At 42.1% G+C, this 20,931-nt stretch overlaps 1 protein-coding gene across 2 annotated transcripts in view; it reads right to left on the bottom strand.

Moving 5' to 3' along the window:
* Positions 1-20,931, bottom strand: part of PAK5 (p21 (RAC1) activated kinase 5) — a 116,004-nt gene that overhangs the window by 65,895 nt on the left and 29,178 nt on the right. For both annotated transcript variants that reach the window (XM_067565307.1, XM_067565308.1), the window contains one exon: positions 11,895-12,109. In XM_067565307.1, the coding sequence (XP_067421408.1) occupies positions 11,895-12,109 (215 nt within the window). The remainder of the gene's footprint in view (positions 1-11,894; positions 12,110-20,931) is intronic.

Below are 20,931 nucleotides of genomic sequence, written 5' to 3'. Positions count from 1 at the left end.
TCAAGTCCAGGAAAGGTATGTTAGTTATTTAAACTATAAACAGATGCATTTTCACCCAGGGCCATGTGCTAGGCTCTCTCAGATAGGGAAGCAGAACCCTCACTCCAGGCTGCACTGCATTGGTGGAGCCACTCCATGGCTACTACTGCAGTCTGCACAGACCCTGTCCATCCCAGGACAGATTCAATGCTGTGGATCCAACACTGCCTATGCTGAAAGCATGGAGTGGACGGTTGAGGAACTCTCCCCGTGCAGTAGGACTGCATCTTTTCTCCTGCCATTGAGGCCTTCCATGGGCTCCCTTTCAGAATCCACTTTACAGCAGACATGCCTTTTTAAACAGTGTTCTACAATCCAAGTATTCCCACACTGTTAAAGGAAGAGTTTCCTTATACTAAACTATTAAACTTAAGCACATGTTTTAAATCCATTACTTTGCAGCTTTCTGGACTATGAAAATTTTACTAGAAGTCTTACTGGAAATGTATGCTTCACCCCTAGGGAATTACTAATGTAAATTAGCACACCAATAGCAATTATTGTTTTGTTCGTACTACAGAACTATTTATTTCAGTAAAATTCAGTAAAATAGCTTTTGCTATTCTTTTAATTGTGCAGTCCTGATGGATAACTAAAGGGCATAGGATGTGATCAATGCAATTGATAACCAAATATACTCATACTGCACACTCCTCTCTAAGATCTGTATCAGAAATGATCTATCTCTGGCCTACAGTGTTCATTCAATAGAATCAGTTTTTCCAAAAGAGAATTTATTCAATAGTCTATAAGATGACCCTGATTATTCTTTCATAATACTCAGGACCCAGCTATTATAGCTAGAATGAGTGTTAGCGGGAGGACAATAAGAAAACAAACAAGGAAGAATCAAATTTCTAGAGAACACCAGAGCTCAAATCTAATCAAGTTAGACTAAGAAACTAGAATAAATACATACACTTAAAGGGTGAGCTCTTGCTCCATAACTTTATTCTGTTCCTGATCCTGCTAGTCTTTGCATGTAGAGCTTTCACGGACTACAGCATGTTGTGACTATGTGGAAACAGGATTATAACTGAAATTATCTGCCACCATTAAATAGGGCAGGCACTGTCAAGTCCCCCCCTGTACTAAGTGATACTAGGAACAAACAAATAAGGTGCACGTGATGAGACAAAGAAATGTGTAAGAGCATAGATGCAGAATTGGGTGCTTTTTATTATTGTTTAAATGTAAAATGGATGCACTAAAAATGGTCTTCTCCTATAAAATCACCCAAATGGAGAGCCCAACTGCTGTACAAGTAGTTTTATATGGAAATTTTTCATAGCTCTCTGTAAAAGAGAATTTATGATAAGGATTATGAGCGAGGATAAAAAGTATCACTGACAAATTCACTCTGTAATGCTCAAGCAGATTTCTCACTAGCAGTGCACATATGATTTTAAGATGCACCGGTAGATGAATTTCTAAAGATTTCTTGCTGCCACCTAGTGTTTGGCATTGATAACCTGCAATAAAGAGAAGAGATCAAGAACTAGACTGCACAACCTTTACTTTATATATGAGTAGTTCCCACCCGAGTGAGTGCTCACCAACCTGACGATGGGTGGCTAGATGGCTCTTCAGTAAGGTTATTTAAAATCATGATGTAGTAAACCATGTTTTGGGCTAGGCTAATAACATTGATTATGTTACAGTTAACAGTATTTGTAACCAAAAGGCTGTAATCGGTATTATCTCACTTATGTTAGGATGTAGGGCCTGGTCCAGCAACTTCTTTACCTACATGAAAAGTCCCATTTTCATCAGTGGTACTACTTGTGCAAGTAGAGCTTACTCCCTTGAATAAGGGTTTACCGGATCAGATCCTTCGGCATTAATCCTGAAACCACTTAAGTGTATTTATATTCACATGAACAGCCCCTCTGACTTCAATGGGGCTACTCACGTGCATAAAGTTAAACATGTACACGAGTGTTTTCAGAATTGGGGCCTTAGACTCCAAGATCTTCAAGGGACCTCATCATCTCTTGTAACTTGTAAAGAGCCAGACATAGGTAGTAGTGATCAGATTATAATATCTGACTGAAGGGTTAAAACGCAAATGATCAGTTTAAAATATTTGCAGCTTTGAAGTTAGATGTTTGAGATACTATAAATATTGCCATAACACAAAAATAAATCACAGTGGAATCAATCACGTACATTCCCACCCTTGTGCATTATTGTCCCAATACTGAGACTAGTCACGAAGGAAATTTATGGACCTGCACCTTCACACAATTGAGTTCCAGATGCACAGAGTGAGAAATTATGCTATTACAGAATTGCAAGATGATTGTGATCTGGTCCCATATTCTTTAGGGTTTGTAATCTTTCTGCATTTTGTCTTCAGATCTTTAATAACTTGTCAACACCAGCAACACAGATGGAATTGTTACCATGCCCTAGTCCATGGCAGTTAGAGATGCTCAAAAGCCTTGGGTGAAATCCTGTCCGCTTTGAAGTCAAGCGGACTTGACTTGCCCTAGACTTCTATGTGGCCAGGACTTCACTCTTTGTATAGAATTTCACTGCAGCCTGCACAGTTAAATGGGACAGATAAGGAAGCGTTCCTAGTGATTTAACAGGCCGAGGGGACCATTCTTTCTGTTATGATATCCTCTTCTTGAGTTAGAGGCACAGGATCAACTTAAAAGTCACATTTCCATTTAAACATTTTGTACCTACTGTAGTCACAAACGCCACCTCAAACATATAGTTGAGGGGGGATTATTTTCCCCCTCCCCCATCAATTTACTTTTTATGTTTGACAACTTTTTGTATATATAGTCTATTTCACTCTTTCTGTATTGCCAGTTCAGCCCTACTGCTGCACTGAGAACCTGGTGTCTCTGCAGAATTTCACTGATTTCATATGGACTCTCCACACTTACATCAGCAAACACGAGTGGATCACAATGCAGATCAGGTATCTAAGACAGGCAGTTCCTCCCTTGCCGTAAAGATCCTTATCAACACCAACATCAGAATTATTTTAAAGGAACATCGGACATTATTTAAAGGGTGCTTAGTATCAAAATGGAATTTTCTGAAATGAGTCAATTAAAATCGACAGGGTCCTATTAACACTTTTGCCACCTACAGTCACAACAATTCCATCCAGCGTGCCTCTTGGTCAACAATGTGTTCATAGGGATTACAGTAGATGTAAAAAACCATAACAATCCAATCATGCAAAGTATACTGGTCTGTAAAATGTGAATTTCTCACTCAGTTAGTTTTGTGCCTGCAGTGACAGATTTCCTGTAAGACTTTGTTACATTGGAGAATAAGCTCCATTCACTCTCATACCAAGTCAATGCCAACATAAAACACAACATTGTGCACTAGGTGGCGCATTTGTATTATTCTTGCAGAGGCAGAAGACTGGAGATATATGAAATAACACCAAGCCTTAACTGTGTAGGAAAGAAACCTCCCCCCCCCCCCCCAACTGCCCATAAGTGTAACATTTATCTTTGCAGACTAATACATTTCTACCTGAATGCTTTATAGTAATTAAAGCTAGCAACGTGTATCAACAAACATTCCTGTTCGATGCTGAATTTAGATTTACAATGGGACCACATCACACAGGGGACACAAATCCAGACCATGGTTACATGGAGGTGTAAATAATAGACTGGCTGATCCTCAGTAGAACGGGCTCACTGTGGACTTGTTTCATAGGTGAGTGGTGCAATGCTTTTTGGGGTGGAAGATGGCCTATGTCAAAATACAAATGAGATTCCTATCTCCAAAATGGCCCTCCATGTAACCTGCTCCACTCTCTTCCTTGTACTGGCTCCCCACTGCAGACTTGGGGATGTTCCGATCCCACAGAGAGGTGCCATGAGGTAGAGAAAGGCACCTGGACCTTTTTTTGGAGGGGAGGTGGGGTGGGGGGAAAAGACGGCACTAGCAATCATGGGTGGGAATGTTTGCCCAGGTGTCTCTCCCCGTTGAAAACTCCATTTTAAAACTGCCAGGCAGGAGCTCCATTTTAGAGTGCTACAGTCCTAGAGGGGTAGCCGTGTTAGTCTGTATACGGCAAAAGCAATGCGAGTCCTGTAGCACTTTAAAGATGAACAAATTTAATTTCTGCAGGCATAAGCTTTCGTGGGCTGCAACCCACTTCAGTGCAGCCCACGAAAGCTTATGCCTACAGAAATTGAATTTGTTCGTCTTTAAAGTGCTACAGGACTCGCATTGTTTTTAGAGTGTGTAGCCCATTTAAGGCTCTTCACTACACCATTCCCATGGAGCAAATGTGTAGTCCCCCTAGCCATTTGGTCAGGGTGAATAGAGTCCTGAGAGAATTTTCAGCAACTGTGCTTTGCCTATGCAGCTACCCTTGTGGAGATAGGAAACCTCTCAGGATTCATGTAATGTTCTGCAGCTGCAGAGCATAGCCAGGCCATTTAGCTCCAGCCAAGCTCCATGATGCAGCAGGAATGAAATCAGAATTTGGCTGGGTATATTTGCAGAAAACTAATTCCATTTAAAAAGTCTTGATATTTTTAGCTTGTAGTTTATAAAAGTACGTTGAACAAATATTGCACTATGAAGCCTCTTCAGTCAAATACACCATTTATTCATCTGGGCTGTTTTGACTGGGTGTGGACATGAGGTGTTTGAATGCAGAAAGCAGCATGGGAGTAAGGAACACGATCGCTAGGGGGAAGCTGAAAGGAACCAACAGCTAAAGTGCTGAACATCTGTGGAAAGAGGAGATGGATGGAGAAGTCACCAAAATAAGTGAGAGACACAATTAAGAAAGGAAATGATAGCAACACTAATAAAAACCTAAACATTTTTGGTTTCTGTGCAAGGTGTGAATGGAGAAGGGGCTATATTCATTCACAAAGTAATTCTACGTTACCTTAGTTATGACTTTTCACCCATTGTTTTTCTTTAGAGAATCAAACAAAAACCACTGAAATTGAAGCAAGCCAACAGACAGTAGAAATTTATTAATTATTATTTTAGGCATATCCTATCTCTTTTTATCCACAGTCTTGTACTATGCTACCTACGCTGCCCAGTGTTTTTGGGGATACACTAGTCCTATATGCTTGGCTTATTTATTTCATACTTCTGCTAATCTCCCACTCCTTGGAGTAATTAGAATGTGAAATAACTCAATTATTTCATACGCCACCTTGCTCTACTAAGATATATTCATGATGTGGCCAACTTTTGCTGGGTAAAGAGGTCCTGAACTCAGATCTTGGCAGGCTAAGTGAAAGGGAAACAGCTTTCCCACTATTTTGATTTCAAATGTCAGAATGTTGTAATTTGAAATTATACATATTGTTATTAAAAATCTTAAACAATTTTTTAACCTGAGAACAATTTGCACTATAGCTTTACACCAGTTTGGGTCTAAAATTAAATACACAAAAAAGATGATATCTAAAATAAGGTTCAAATTACATTTGAAATACAACAGTTTATAATAGGCTGAATACTACAGTTTATAAAATAAAAGATCTGAGACATTTTTTGGGAGAAAGACCCTTTCATTCATGCTGCCAAGTGAGTTAAAGTCAAAGTTAAATGGGCATTGTCAATAACTTAATTTCTAATTGCTTCTGTAGTATCCATTGTTTGTAAAAATTATACAAGCATGAACATGTTTGGGGACTATTATGGTGACTTGGCACAAATTCACAGTGTTCTCTAGTTTTTAAACGCAGCTCACGCCAACATGGCATTGAACTATTTGCTTCCTCTTTGTCAACAGTGTTGTGACAGCACTGTTCCAGACTTGTGCTCCCTCTGCAGGCCAAAGATTTAGCTCTGCAGAAGCAGAAAAAAATATTACAAGGTCATGCACAGGCAGTGACTATGGCTATTTAATGTGCTGAAGTGAACATTGCCACCTCCTGATATTTAGAATAAAGATGGCTTTCCCCAGAAGATTCTATAGAAATTCTAACAGCCTAACTGCCCGTAACGTGTGGACGGTGACATGGCTTTAAAAGGCTGGTGGGAGGCAAGAAGCCACACTGCAAGGTCTATGCAAGGACTTATCCCAATTGCAGTCCCTGAATTCACAGCAACTGGACACAGGGCACACAGAAGGGCAGGCAGGCAGCAGACCGCCATCCTGTCCCTCACTTCCCTTCAGCCTGCAGACGTACAGGGAGAGGGCTGAAGGATAGTATAGTTTTCTCACTCAACACCATCCTCACTGAAGCACAATCCCACCTCAATATCCTGATGGACCAGGCAGCTCTGCACTGTCCACGCTGTGGGCCGGTAACCTTGGCCCAAAGCACCCATGAAAGAAAAGTAGCAGATTACGTAGAAGTTGGCTCTATGCAGATATGGGGTATATAGATCCACCGACACTCGCAGAGCTGTTTGTTACGTACAGACGGAGCACATTGATTTTAGTGAAAGGCAATGCTTCTCTCCCCAATAACCTTCACAAAAATGCAAAGAACACTCTCCTAGAAGGAACAATGCCCCTTGCATACACACACGAATCACATTAACCCTCCTAGCTGCAGGACTGCACTTGGAGCTCATGTTAAATTGGTTATCCACCACAACACCACAGTCCTTTACAAGATCTCTACTTTCCAGAAAAGTTTCTACTGCTAGATCTGGCTTCTGCCTCCTGGCAGAAATTTTGATTTCTGTACTTATTTACACAAGTGTTTTTTTTCTTTCTGAGGAGTTCCTGGGAAGCATAGGTTACAGAACTCATGTAACAGCCGACATACAGAACAGTCTACTGCTATTTGGGTCATCTGGACTGACCCAATATTTGAATGACTGCGCTATGCTTGAGCATGGGAATTCCATTATTCCTGACCACATTTGAAATGAATGAATTTTGAAGTACTTACAGGAATTCAGTTTAAATTCTAGCTACTTTATTGACATAAGAACATACAAATGGCCATATTGGGTCAGACCAATGGTCCATCTAGCCCTGTACAGTGGCTAATGCCAGATGCTTCAAAGGGAATGAACAGAACAGGGCAATCAAGTGAGCCATCCTCTGTTGTCTAGTCCCAGTATTTGGCAGTCAGAGGCTTAGAGATACCAAGAGCATGGGGTGGCCTCCCTGACCATCTTGGCAAATAGTTTTGGCTTTCAAAATGTCCCCTCGTAATGAGTTTCACCAGTTGATTGAGCACTGGGTGAAGAAGTACTGCCTTCTGTTTGTTTTAAACCAGCTGCTTATTAATTTCATTGGGTGACCCCTGGCTCTTGTGTTATGTGAATGGATAAATAATGCTTTCTTATTCACTTTCTCTACACCATTCATGATTTTATAGACCTCTCTCATTTCTGAGCTGAAGGAAAAGATTGGGCCTAATCTCTCCTCATATGGAAGCTGTTCTATACCCCAATCATTTTTGTTGCCCTTCTCGGTACCTTTTCCATTTCCAATAAATCTTCTTTTAGTTTTGGGGGGGGGAGGGGAGAGGGGAGAGACAGAACTGCATGCAGAATTCAAGGTGTGGGTGTACCATGGATTTTTATAGTGGCATTGTGATATTTTCCGTCTCAATCTATCATTTCCTAGTGGTTCCTAACATTGTTTGCTTTTTTTGAAAAACATCCACGCAAGGTGCAACAGCAGTCAGAACTATCCACAGAGCCTCCCTGATCTCTTCCTTGAATGGTAACAGCTAATTTAGATCCTCTCATTGTCAATCTATTGTTGGGATTAGGTTTTCCAAAATGCATTACTTTGCACATCTGCCATTTTGTTAACGAGGCCCCCCCGTTTTCTGAGATCCCTTTGTAACTCTTTGCAGGTCAGCTTTGGATTGAACTAATCTTGAGTAATTTTGAATTGTTTGCAAACTTTGCTATCTCCCTGTTTATCCTTTTTTCCAGATCATTTCTGAATCTGTTGAACAGTGCTGGTCCAAGCAGAGATGCCTGGGGGACCCTGCTATTTACCTCTCCCCATTCTGAAAATTGACCATTTAATTCCTGTCTTTTAGCCAGTTATTGATCCATGAGGGGACCCAAGGTTGGCCTTAGGGGAAATGATGCCCTGAGCAAACTTGTATTTTGCTTAGCCTGGCCCCCGTGGGCACTCCCTATTGTGCCAGCCTCTGGGGGCACCCCCCCCCCAGTCACCTGTGGCCATCCGTGAGCTCCTCAGCTCCCCAACCTCCTGGCCTCTGTAGACTCCTCATCCTTCACCCCTCCCGCCCATTGCCTCTGGACCCTGCTGCCTTCCCTCAGTGTTTAATTTGTATGGAAAGAGGTGCCAGACTTCATCCCTGGCACAACTTAAGCACTGGTTGGGTGGACGGATAGTGGTGACTGCTGGCCGGGCACCCAGCTCTGAAGGCAACACCACAGCCAGCAGCAGCACAGAAGTAAGGGTGGCATGATGTATAGGTCAGGGGCACGGGCGGGGGCGTAGGGAATCAGGGTCATGGGCCCCGCCAATCAGGCGCAGAACTCCTCCAGCCCTGGGGGCCATTGGGTGGGGGGACAGGGAAGGGAAGGGAAGGGAAGGGAAGGGAAGAGCGAGCTGCTCCTGCCGGGGCTGTGGAAGGGAAGAAAGCATGAAATCCTGCAAGGGCAGGGGCACAGAATGTGATCCTCCCCCAACAGGGATCAAAATTTAAATTTCTGCACACCCCTCCCCGTTATGGTGTATTGCCACCCTCACTTCTGCGCTGCTGGTGCAGCTCGTGGTGCCTGGCACTCGGTCTGTGGCTTGACGCAAGCTCCGCGTTGTCGCACTGCAGCTGCATCTTGCCAGAACCCATGGTCCTCCCGCAGCCCTCCGGGCACTCCTGGCTCACTAGGGGCACCATTTCAGATTTTGTTCTGTGTGTGTGGGAGTTGGGGGGAGGGTAACTTTAGCCCCTGGAATCACGGTTAGTTAGGCACCTGAAAATTGGAAGTTATTTTTGCAGATAACTTAGGAATTAGCTGACAGGAGCATTGTAACCAATTCCTTTATAAAGAAAGAAAAAAAATATATACAAACACCAATGAAAGCCCTACTTTAAGCTTATACGTACATTTAGAACAATCAGGAGATAATACAGCAAGATATTTCTAAGGCCAAGCCTTGAGAGGTAGCAATTCTGGAGCTTTAACACAGATATCAGAAACAAAGTTTGATACTTTGTACACTATCTATAGCAGAGAGAAATAAATAAAATCTGCTTATTTTCTCGAACAGACTCACTGTGTTTTTGTCATTATCTACGCTATTTTAGTCAGTTATTTTTCACTCCACTAAAAATGTATTTACTTAATTTTAACATACATGATGAAGATTTCTTTTCCTCTTTTATTAAGAACAGGAATATATTTTTCTAAGTATCTTGGCATTTATGTTTACTGATCGCAATCATGTACATGACTCACTAACATTTGACTCCATCATTACTCTTAGTATCATACTTAGAACTGCATTTATTTTCAGACGAATTTTAAGTTACTTTACAGATATAACTAAAAATACAATTTGTAAATAAGCAACCTTCATCTGCACAGTGTCTAAAGTTATGTGTTTAGCTAATTTTTTATTTTAATTGGCACTGCTATGGTGAGTACAAGCTAAATTTACATTCTAGAAGGATACTATTATTTGATTGTACATCTTTAAAAAATGAATGACAAAGCACAAGATGGCAATAAAAGTAATAAATGATAATTACTCCAACCAGTACAGGTTATGCATTTTAGAACTCACTACTCAAATAATTAAATTTAAGCAAGAGAGAAATAAAATTATGAAATGCACAGATGAGTAAAAAAACTAAAATACTCCTGTAATCCTTAAAGAACTTTGAAAGAATAAAATTATAGAGAATATACCACCTCATAACTTGAGAGCAAGTCCACCGTACATAGCACTCCCACAGAATTCTATAGTAGTTTATGCACAACCCCATTGCCAGATTGGACTTGTATGAATTGCAGGACCCATAAAAACAGCTACTTAATAAATACAAGGAAGGACAAGACAGACAGACACTTCATGTACAAAGACAAAATCTAATGACACTGGGGTGGTGAAAATCATTTGCAATTATTTTAATGGTCTCACAACTCTTCACTTAGTCATACAGGGCTTGATCCCGCAAACAAATACTTATAAGAGCATTTGGCTTCAATGGGACCGCTTGCATGAGCAAAGCTGATCACATGTGGAAGTCTTTGCTGGACTGGACCATAATTAAGACTGTCCATGGAGCACTGAAAAATGCCATACATTTTGAAAGATTTTAATCATAAAAGTTTATCACCCCCAAAATCCTGAAGATGGATGAGATTGCAGCAAGATATTATTTGATTTTTCATCTGTATAATAGCTTAGTTAATTTATGGCCGAGTATCCAGTGAATCAGGTATACAGGGCTCAGGAGGAGGCCCGTGGAATGCAATTGTCCTTATTATCATTCACATCTAACACACAAACGCCTTTCAGCTTTTTCCATTACTCCAGTGCTTCTTTTACACAAGATATTTTAATCACACCAGAAACCCTTCTTTGCTCTACAACAATCCATGGCAATCCTAATCATGGAGGTAGCTGAGAGCATTACAACGCAGTTGGCAGTAAACTTGATTTTTGCAGGGAGCATTAACAATACAAATGAATGGTTTGTGCTCTCAGAATTGATTTTTTTCATGGATGGAAAGAAACTAATCAGAATGTTAGGTCACAGAGCTTTTCTTCTAGGAAATTGATAAAGTAAGAGTAGGAAAAAGTGAAAGTAGTGTGTGTGAATATGAGATTGAGAAAATATGTGGATGCACATGTCAGCACGAAGCACGTGATACAGCGTAGAGCCATCTGAACATGCATTTATTGTGCACCTTTGACTGTTTCACTTGCACTTTGCCCAATTACCCGTTTTCCCTGATCTTAGTCTAAAATGTTTAAATTCTAATGGAGCTTCATACAAGTACCCTAATCTTTTAAAATACATCTTCCTTCTGCCCAAATGTGGCATTTCTCTCCCCACATTACCCTTGCTTAAGGCTCAAAATGGACAGTCACTCCAGTGCCAGTTTTACGATCCGATATCTTGCAGCCCTACAGGGCTAGAAATGGGAGCTCTATACAATTGGAAAGGGGAGACTTGCAATTGTCTACTATGACACACAACACTTTCACCTAACCCTGGACAGTGCCAAGATACTGCCCATTAGAGATATAAATTTTTGCATGCATAAAAAATTCACTTTAGATAATTTTTATATATGTTTTTTAAAATACATTTGCTAGAGTGTTCTCTCTCCATCCAAGTACTGAATAAGTTGATTTGGGGCTACAGCCATCCCCAAACACTTTGTACATTGCATGTCTCAGACTAAGCTCTTTGGGACGTGGACTATACCCGCCTTTTGGTTTGGACAGCTGTGACCCAGATCCTGACGGGCGCTACCCCAATGCTGTAAGTACTTGTAATGATGATAATACAAATACAACAAACACATAAATCTTGGTTGTACTGGGGTCAACGGCAGAGCTCTTGTTGACTTAAAATGTCCAATATTTAGTCCAATGGGTATAGTGGGGATGAAAGGAAAGGAAACTGGCTGACTTCCAGTGCAAAAAATTATGATCCAATTTCTGCAACTGATAGCAAGCAGGTGGACTGATGTACCTGCACTGATCTGGAATGAAGTCAGTGGGACTCCAGGCAGGCCCAGCATTCCTTCTGTATGCTATCAATAGAAGGTGCCGGGCCAACAAATACACATTTGGTGCATGAACAAGTATAACCCTTAGTGCTGTTGAAGAACATGCGCCAACATTACACTTGTAAAGCTGCCAACAGCTGAAACCTGCATAAAAAAGCTCAAAGACAATAGGAAACCCAGACCCTGTACACTACCTTCATGGGAGCAAGCTGGATGGGTGTGATGCACGAAGGGTCCACCATGGGCTTCGGCCTGTTTGCTGTGTCTGCGAGCAAGCTGTGCCACTGTTGAGGTAGTCCTGTAAATTTTTGTTCTCTGTGATCAAATCCCGTGTGAACCCGATGCTCAAAATTTGACGGTCCAGAAATTTCAAGCCTTTTCTTTTTCTTTCCAAACATGGTGGAAAAACCTGAGGGGTGGAGGAAAGGGGGGAAGGAGGCGTGGAAGAACAGAAACAAGAAGTCGTTTATCTTGACATTAAAAAGTTGAGACAATCTTTCTTCATTATCTGCAGAGTATAAAACGAATGTTAATTTTTACTGAGTCAGAGTTGCCCAATCTGCCTCATTTACTCACAATGAGTAGTGCCTGACTCGGCACATAATCTACTGGAGGTCTGAGATGGCCCCCAGTACCATAGTATCTGAACATCTCACAATCTTTCCTGTATTTATCCTCACAGCGAGTAGCTATGTCGTGATAATGGCTATGCCTAATATGAAACAGAAGTGAATAGAAGAAGAACTTGCATCTCAGAACCACAGGCCAGGTTCTCAGCTGGTTTAAATCTTGGCAGGATGACAGTTTACACCAGCTGAGCATCTGGCCCTAATACATTCTTACTTGGATGGCATCCTGCTAAAGCCAGAAGAGGGTTCAGGGCTTGTCTGACATTTCAGTAATGGAGGACAGGCAGAGAGCCTGCTTCAGATCCCAGCCCCCCTTCGGCTCCTGTGCCTATGCTAGCAAAATCTCTAGTCATGCAGTGAGAATTGCCTTTTGGAGAGAAATAGTTTCCTGTGAGAAGAGAATCATGCATTTAATATCAAGGGCCAGATTATGCCATTTAGCCACAGCCCATAGCAAAGGATAGGGTGGAGCTGCGGGAGCCCAGGGAGCATTAGGTACATCGAGGCAGAGCACTTGCTGCCACATCCTTTTGCAGGAGCAGCTTGCTCGCCTGCACAGCTAGCTAGCATGTAAGGGGAAATACAGAGCAGTGGCCCAGTCTCCCCCCTTTGGGGTACCATGCACTCCCAGAGGAGTAAGGAGGCTGTGATCTCCGTGCTCGACAAAGCACAGGAACTGGAATTCTGCCTGTACCTTACATAGGCAATACAAGAGAGGAGTGGCTCCCTGCACTATTGCCACTGTAGGGTCTGGCCCTCAGTGCTGTGTAAAGTGCTCCCAGCACAGATCTAGCTGCATTGTGAAGTTGGATCTTTCAGTAATCATTGGAGGGTTTGCTTTGAAGAGCACTCCACTGGGTCATCTTCTCTACTCGCTGCACAGTGACAGGCCTGAGAACCAAAATGAAACTAAAACAATTCCCAATACCCTGCATCGGAATTTGATTCAGCCCTGCATATCTCCAGAGATGGTGATTTTACAGCCTCCTCTTGGCAACTTGTTCCACGGTTTGTTCTGATAATGCCTTTTAGGATAGCTAACATTTTTTTGCTGCTATGATTTAATCCTCAAGAGACTGACTGAGCATTCCTGGGGCTAGATTAACCCAGGCCCTTTGTGGCTCTAGGCATGATGAGCAGGGGCTGCTTGTCTCGTATTTGCAAGGAGTGGCCAGATGCACAAGGGAAAGATGGATAACCTACACTCTGTGAAGGGATGAAGTAATTCACTCCAGACCTCACAGCAAGGGAGGTGCAGGCGAGGATTCGTGCACCGTTTGAATCACAAATTCCCACCCAGGCTACTCCCGGGACAGGACAGCTTCCACACCACCACTTACTCTAAGCAGAACCTAACAGCTCATTCCAGCACACAGCACTTCCACCGCCTCGGAGAGGGGCCATTTTTCTAGGGCTTCTGTCTGATTGCTGTGGGGCATTATACCATGGAAAAGAAAAGGTTCCCAACAGCTAGGGAGCAGGACAGGTTGGGATTTTGGGGGAGGGGAAGGTGGAAGGGAGCCATTCCTGTTGCCTCATGCTGAACAAACCCTCCCCCTTCACTCTGCGGTTCTGGAATAACCCACTTATTCAACCCCTGTTGGATTAGGAACCAGCAAGACCTGAAGCGGTTGTTGGAGCAAGCACACAGAAGCAGCGATGTGATGTGAGCTAACAGGGAGCGGGGGCCAGCGGCACTAGAAGACGGGCAGAGATCAGGAGGACATTTGGCTCAGGGGAAGCTTGGGCTCGGAAATGGGTGTGGGACTGGAGGAGGGGAGGGAGACAGAGGATAAAAAGGCAGTGTTTCTGTTACCTAGAGATAGGATGTAAATTAGATGTTTGTCTCCCAGTCCTCTATACAGAGCACTACAGCAAACAGGGGGCTACGCCTCCTGGGTCCTCTAAGGACTAAACCCATTACTCCTTATTTGGGCCTCCTTGACTGGTGAGAATAAATTGATCCCTGTCCTCTTTATACCTTCCTTTATACATTTGTAGACAATTAGGTCTCCTCTAAGCTTATTTTCTCCAGATAGAACAGGCCTAATTATTTTAGCCTTTCCTCATAGGTTTTATCTTCCAAACCTTTCACCAGTTTTGTTCCTCTCTTCCAAACTCTCTCCAGTTATTCTGACTTTTCTGAGATGAAGTGCCCTTTAGTCCCTCTCTCTCTGTGCTGCTAAGATCTTACTAACTCAGAGTCATTTTTAGCTTCCGTTTTGGAGATCTTATCACTCTCCTCCTCCCATTCTTAGCATTCTGATCTCCTATTTTGTTTCCACTGGTGCCTAGAGTATAAACTAGCAGCCTCCACGTTAACAAACGTTGCTTCATTATAGATTGGTATCAAATCTAAAAAACAGGAGCAGGAGCCGATGGCAGTGGAATCCTAATGACAGCAGGTACAGTTCGCCTGGAGCCACCTGTCAAACCCTTGTTTTATCGTTAGATCGTAAGCGCTTTGGGGCAGGAACCATCCTTGTGGTCATACAGTGCCTACACAAGGCTGTTTTGGTCAATGACTGCACCCTTAGGTGTTCCAGTAACAAATATTTTCATCCAACCCACGTTTTTGGGCTGACATTTCCCATTTTTGGTCTCTACCCACCAAAAATTTAAGAGTGTAAACAAAATCCATCACACTATTGACAACCCAGAGCATTAAAAAAAATCATGAATCAGCCCCCACCCCAAACACTAATAGCTTAAAAATCTCAAGATTTTTAAATAAAAAAATTGGAGCTCTTTTTATTTGGCTTTTGAAGCTTTAGAATGCACTTGAATCTTGTTTTTAAGCTTCACTCTGAAATCCTCTGGGCTAGAAACTTTTTTAAATCAAAGCTAAGATTCTTAGGTGTTCGCATGACTCCAGGACCCAGCGCTTCAAGAAAGACACCAAATACTACAAGCCTTGCAATCAAATCATGAGAGTTGGCAACACTGGAGCCATTACTTTTGAGTACAAGAGAAGTTCATTAAAAAGAGATACTGCAGCTAGAACTGTGTGGAAACTGGATTTTCCTTTTCTCCCCCCCCAAGAAATTCTGAAATTTCAATTTTTTTTCCATTCTGAAATGGAACAAAATCAAAAAGTTAAACTTCCTGTGAAACAAGATTCCAGAACAAAACCAATGGGGCAGGTTGAACAAAACATTTTGTTCTGATAACATTTAAACATTTCATTCTGATCAATTTTTGTTTAAATCTGTGTATAAATTAAATAAACCTAAGTGAAATGTTTATAAACAAAAGTCTGAATGTTTCATTCCAAAAGGGTCACAATGGGCCTTTTTCATCAGAACACTCAGTTCCATTTTTTTTAAAATTAGTCAAAATATATTGGCTTCTGTGAAACTTTGATTTCAACAAAACAGCATTTTTAACAACAGAGATGTTCCATTGGAAAATTTTCGATCAGCTCTAACTACATGGTTTTTGAGTCAGACTACAGCTGAAAGAGCTGGGGGTAGAAAGTTGAAACCTGGCATAAATAGCCCTCAGCAAGGAGAAGAGCCTTTCTTTTTTCAAGAGAGTATTTCCTTTTGTCAGAGAGTTATGCCTCTGTGAAAGTCACCTATTGAGCATGCACAGATATTATCATTAAGTACATCTAAAGAAGAGTTTACACCTGGGTGTGTGTGGCTAATTCAGCTACAAGGGCAAAAACAGAGAATGAAGGTCCAACTTAGAGTCCATCCGCCTTCTGCTGCTGGGGCGTCTATATTAAAGTGCTATATTTAAAAAGTTACTTTTAGACAGTTACACTTTATGGATACACATTAATGTTGCATGTTCGGAGGCCCCAGTGACCTCATTTATCTTCCCTCACCCCCACCACATGGGCTGAAAGTCCCAAAGAATGAATCCAATATCCCGTCTGCCCACTCTGAACAATAGATGCCCCCTGAAGTGGCAGCAGTTAGTTTTACTGACAGCAGTTCTGAGTAGGGCAGGAGATGGGCGAAAGGGACAGCATTAATGCCTTCTTTCCTGCAGCTCCCCCACAAATTAGTAACTATCTTGGACATCAAGAGAGAAAATATTTTCCCAGACCTTCCCCCTGCACCAAAAGGAAAGACATCAGCTGCCAAATTTCAATGCACCACTGCACATGGGGGACTGAGCCTTCTCTATGTCCTTGGCTTGTGTAATTTGCTACACTGTCTACTAGTTCCTAGAGTCCTTAAGCCAAATTCATCCCTGGTACAAGCATGTGGAACTTTGTCGGCTCCAGTGGAGTTACAGATGCTTTCACTGGAGAGCTGTACTTGGTCTTATAAAACTTTTAATGATGTTTTCTTTGACTGGCTGCCATCTGAATTTGTAGCATGACATTTAGCTGCCGAGTTAGACTAGCTGGTTCAGTTCTGGGTAAACATGCCTCTGACAGGTAATTAGCACTTAAATATAGGCCAGTAAAGCTAACAGATCTCTGGGCATGGAGTTCAGATATAGCAAGACATGTCTAATATTACAAATACAACATACAGATCAATATTGCATTGCAGTCATTAAAATGACGGTGTGTTTTCCAGCATGGATTCCACCACTGAAGGCTTCACCTTGGAGCAATTGCTGGGCAATATTATTTTGTAAATAAAAGATTGCTGGGTTATCTATTCTAGATAGGTTCTTATACCACTCATCACTGTAGCATCGGATTATAGTGCATTAAGTGACATGACTAACATCTGTCACATGGTTCCTAGTCTCATCTCCTCCGCAAGTGGAGACCTGGTTGTGCAATGGAGTGTGTGTGGGAGGAGTGGGTGGGTTGGGGTAGGGTTGTTTTTGAAATGCACACTCTGCTGTGTTTATGTTGTTAGTAAAGGCAGGTTGAAGAAGTGTGCCTTATACTTGGAGTGGGAGGCAACTAGGCTTGTGGTGGTCCTTGAGTTCTCACAAGAACTTGTTCCAGTCTTGGACCAGCCCCTGGGAGAGCTTTGCCTCCTGCACGGAGGTTAGATTCTGCTGAGCCCTGACACAGGAGTGTAGTGTTGCAGGAGAGTAAGAAGTCTCTCACTTTCCCAGTGCCTCAATGTACAGTTCAGGGATGGAGCAGAAGTGCAGTCCCTTTGCTCCAAGCACTCAAGCCTTTACAAAGGTAGAATTCACACAAGAGATAAAATTTTGTACAACTCCTATGCCTGAGTTTTTCCATTTGGCTCAGTTTGGGGAGATGGCAAGCTGTTAGACTGGACCTGACACACTAACTACATCCCCATGCTCTTGGCAGATTGTCTCTCTCCTTTTGCAAAACCAGAGGATTCACAGAGAAGCTGAGGAACTGGAGTCCAGTTGTGTGTAAATGGCCCAAGATAATGCATTTTGCACTTACAATATGTAAAATCTGAAGTAGTTCACATGCTAAGGAAATACAGAAGAAATCTCAAATGCTTTGATGACATTATTATTTGACTGCATTCTTATTATTTCCATTATCACAAATAAAAGATCAACAAAAAAGGGTCAAAATCTATCTATTAGCTAAGCTAGAATCCATTTTTAGTCTGATGAGTATCAATGACTGAAGGACCCAATTCTGCTCTCAGTTACACCCATGTAAATATAGAGCCTTCAAAAAGGTTGGTCTCTTTTGGATTGTAAGCAACACAAGGAAGGTACTTGTGTAGTTTGCAAACAGTAGTAATTAGCTCAAGTAAGGTCAACGGAATTACTCTGGATTTGCAATAGAGAACAGAATTTCTTCTTCGACCATAAATGTGCATTAACCCTACTAGGTATACACGGAGGTTTGAATTTTAGCCAAAACATTGTTTGCAAGGCTTGTATAAACTACAGAAACCCAAGTATGCTCTCACTACAATAAGTCAGTAGTAAGATACTTTGTCCCAGTGGACCAGTAGAATCATGTATGTTATTATGACAGCACTGTCAGTAAAGCTATACTGCCAGGAAGGGTAGTTAATATTTCTTACGTCAACCTATTTTGTTCAAACACACGGCTGGATGATAAAGATTAACTAGGGTGGCATTTTTAATACTGTCTCAGCTCAGGAGCACATTTTCTTTTTCGCCATTAAAAATTAGCTCATTTTCAATTAAGAGTACAACACATTATGTTCACGGATTTTTAATTCCCCCTTTTCCACCAATGACTCCCTGTGGATCATTACCATGTATTCAGCATTAGTCCCTTTCAGTAATAAAATGTGCACAGAGCCAAACACTAGTAGCTAGCCCATTTGAATATTCATCTCTCAACGCTGGAATGGCTATATGCTGCAAAAGGGATTGTTCAAGATACTGCTTGAATGCCCTTTTATAGAAGGTAAAAGGGACACGGTCAGCTCAAATTCGGCCCCAAATCCAAGCTTTCATAAAAAAAAAAAAATCTTAGGACTAACAACATCCCCACATTTAAGATCCCAGGTGAAGACAGTTTAACATTCTAAACAGTCTGAACCCCAAAACACTGATTCACTTAGCACCTGAACTGATCTCATTCATTTTCGTTGTTCAAATCACAGGCTTCACCCTGGCTCCTAGGAGATCAGAGGGACCAATCTGTTCAGAGGCACCACGCCTCCACACCAGCTGCAGCCTTGGCAACAAGACGGGTCGCACATGTCCATTGAAGCCATGCTGTCAAGGCTTTGGCAGCCACTGGCCATCCTTAGACACTCCTCTCCCCCATCCCCATTAAAGGGAGATCCCTACCACAGCCAGAAGTGTGCTACAGCCTTTGACTGTGTTAGTTTTGCCAAGAACTTGTCTGGGTAAGAGGAGAAACATCGAGGAGAGGCACATTTTCCATTCTGTCCTTGGCCAGTCTTTAGCAACCTTCCTTTCACCCAGATCTCCAGGCCCTGGCCCACCCTCAGTAGGGGATTCTTTGCTAAGACTTCTTTCTAAATCAGCAGTAGAGAGATCCACAGGGTCATCCTGAGAACATAATCAGATCCCAGGAGAATCGATACATACTAACAAACAAGTTGGGTTTCTCTGGTTTCGCTTAAGAATCCAGGTCATTGTTAGTAGCGAAGGTAAAGAAATGTGTGTGTTTACAACATGCAATTAATATGTTGGTCATTTCCCAGTAATAAGCTTTTCATTTCTTAATGGTTTAATGTAACAATGGCCTCAATCATTCTATTGTACAGTAAACAATGCAATAGTGTGCTATTAGCCTGCCAATTTATGTTCTCTGATTAATAGTGCCCTTTTCCAATACTTGATCATAAGCTAAAGAGTATGAATGAAGAAATAAATTAAATTAACGTGGGAGGATAGATTGTGTAGCTAGTGCTTCAGATGAATGTATGCAGGGCAAGTATTCAATCCTGAGGGGAAGCTAATGTCCACTTATTGATTCATGGTAGCATAAATCGCTAGGAAGTACATTTAAAGCAAGGCCAAAACTACATTAATACAAGCTGTGATTCTCCTCTACACCGATGTGACTGCATGGACTTAAAAGGAGTTATTTCTGATTATGCTGATGCAAGTGGAAGGAGAAGCAGGTGCATATGTTCTGATATAAAGCCATAAAAGGTAGTAAATCCTAAATTCAAAATTGAGAGGAATCTTCAAAGCACACCGCATTGGCCTAACTCTGCACCCATGGATCTTTACTGGTGACTTCAGTGGAAGCAATTAGCCCAATGAGGAGTGCTTTTGGAAAGTCCCACCCTTCACTAATGAAGGGCTCAGTTGTGTCTTTAAAGGCACAGCTCTTTGCAGTGGGAAGTAGGCAGGACTCCATTTTAAGGAGGCAGAATGATGACTCTGGCAGCTCCATAGTGTGCAGTGGCAACCCACCTGATGCTACTCCCCTTTATTGGGTACAGCGCACTCTCCTTGCAGGCTTGTCCCAACTCTGTGGGCTGGGGGTGCGGGGGTGGGAAGCACGTATATGCAGCGTGGCCTGTCTCCCGTGTCATCTTTGGCAGCTTCAGAGTTCCTGAGACTCCCCCCACCCACTCCAACACCATTGGGCCCAGCCCTTATGCAAGCAAGGCGATGAGGAGGGATCTCTTGCCCCCTCCATCTATAGTCCAGGCCACTAGCTGGCCCTGAACTATTAGAGCTCTATTAATTCTAGTCTAAACCTGATCACTTGGGCTTTATTAGGGCAGGACTGAATTTCATCATTAAAACATACAGTACTGTGTGTTAATGAGCTACTGGCCAAGTAACCCACGTGCAATCACCCTTAAAGTGACCGGAGAGCTGATCCAGACCAAAGACTCATGAACTAAATTAAAAACCCAAAACCTTACCCACTAATCTGTGCCAGCATGAAAACAGTAAGAAAGATAAAGAATCATGCCTAAACTGAGCAACTCCACACAACTGTAACATATATCCTCTGATTTAATGAAAGATATTACTTTTGCACACTGTCATTAGATTATGTTTAGCGACAGTAATTTGGAGCAACATATACAGAGCCTGGTCTTGCTATTGTTAAATCGGAAACAGCGTTCTGTCAAGCAATTCAAACTAAGTTTACTAACTTTGTTTCAAAAAAATCCACTGAGTGGCAGTTCTGTATGCAGAGATAATGGCAGGGAGAAAGACTAGTAGTAAAAAGGATTCTGCACAGCTCCAGGATTTTGTGCATACTTTAAAACAA

Source organism: Emydura macquarii, unplaced genomic scaffold (genome assembly GCF_026122565.2).
Source record: "Emydura macquarii macquarii isolate MOO-44397 ecotype Brisbane River unplaced genomic scaffold, CSIRO-AGI_Emac_v2 contig_2676, whole genome shotgun sequence".
Classification (NCBI taxonomy): Eukaryota; Metazoa; Chordata; order Testudines; family Chelidae; genus Emydura; species Emydura macquarii.
Note: the sequence above shows the minus strand (reverse complement) of the source record. Positions and strands in the feature narration are given on the sequence as shown.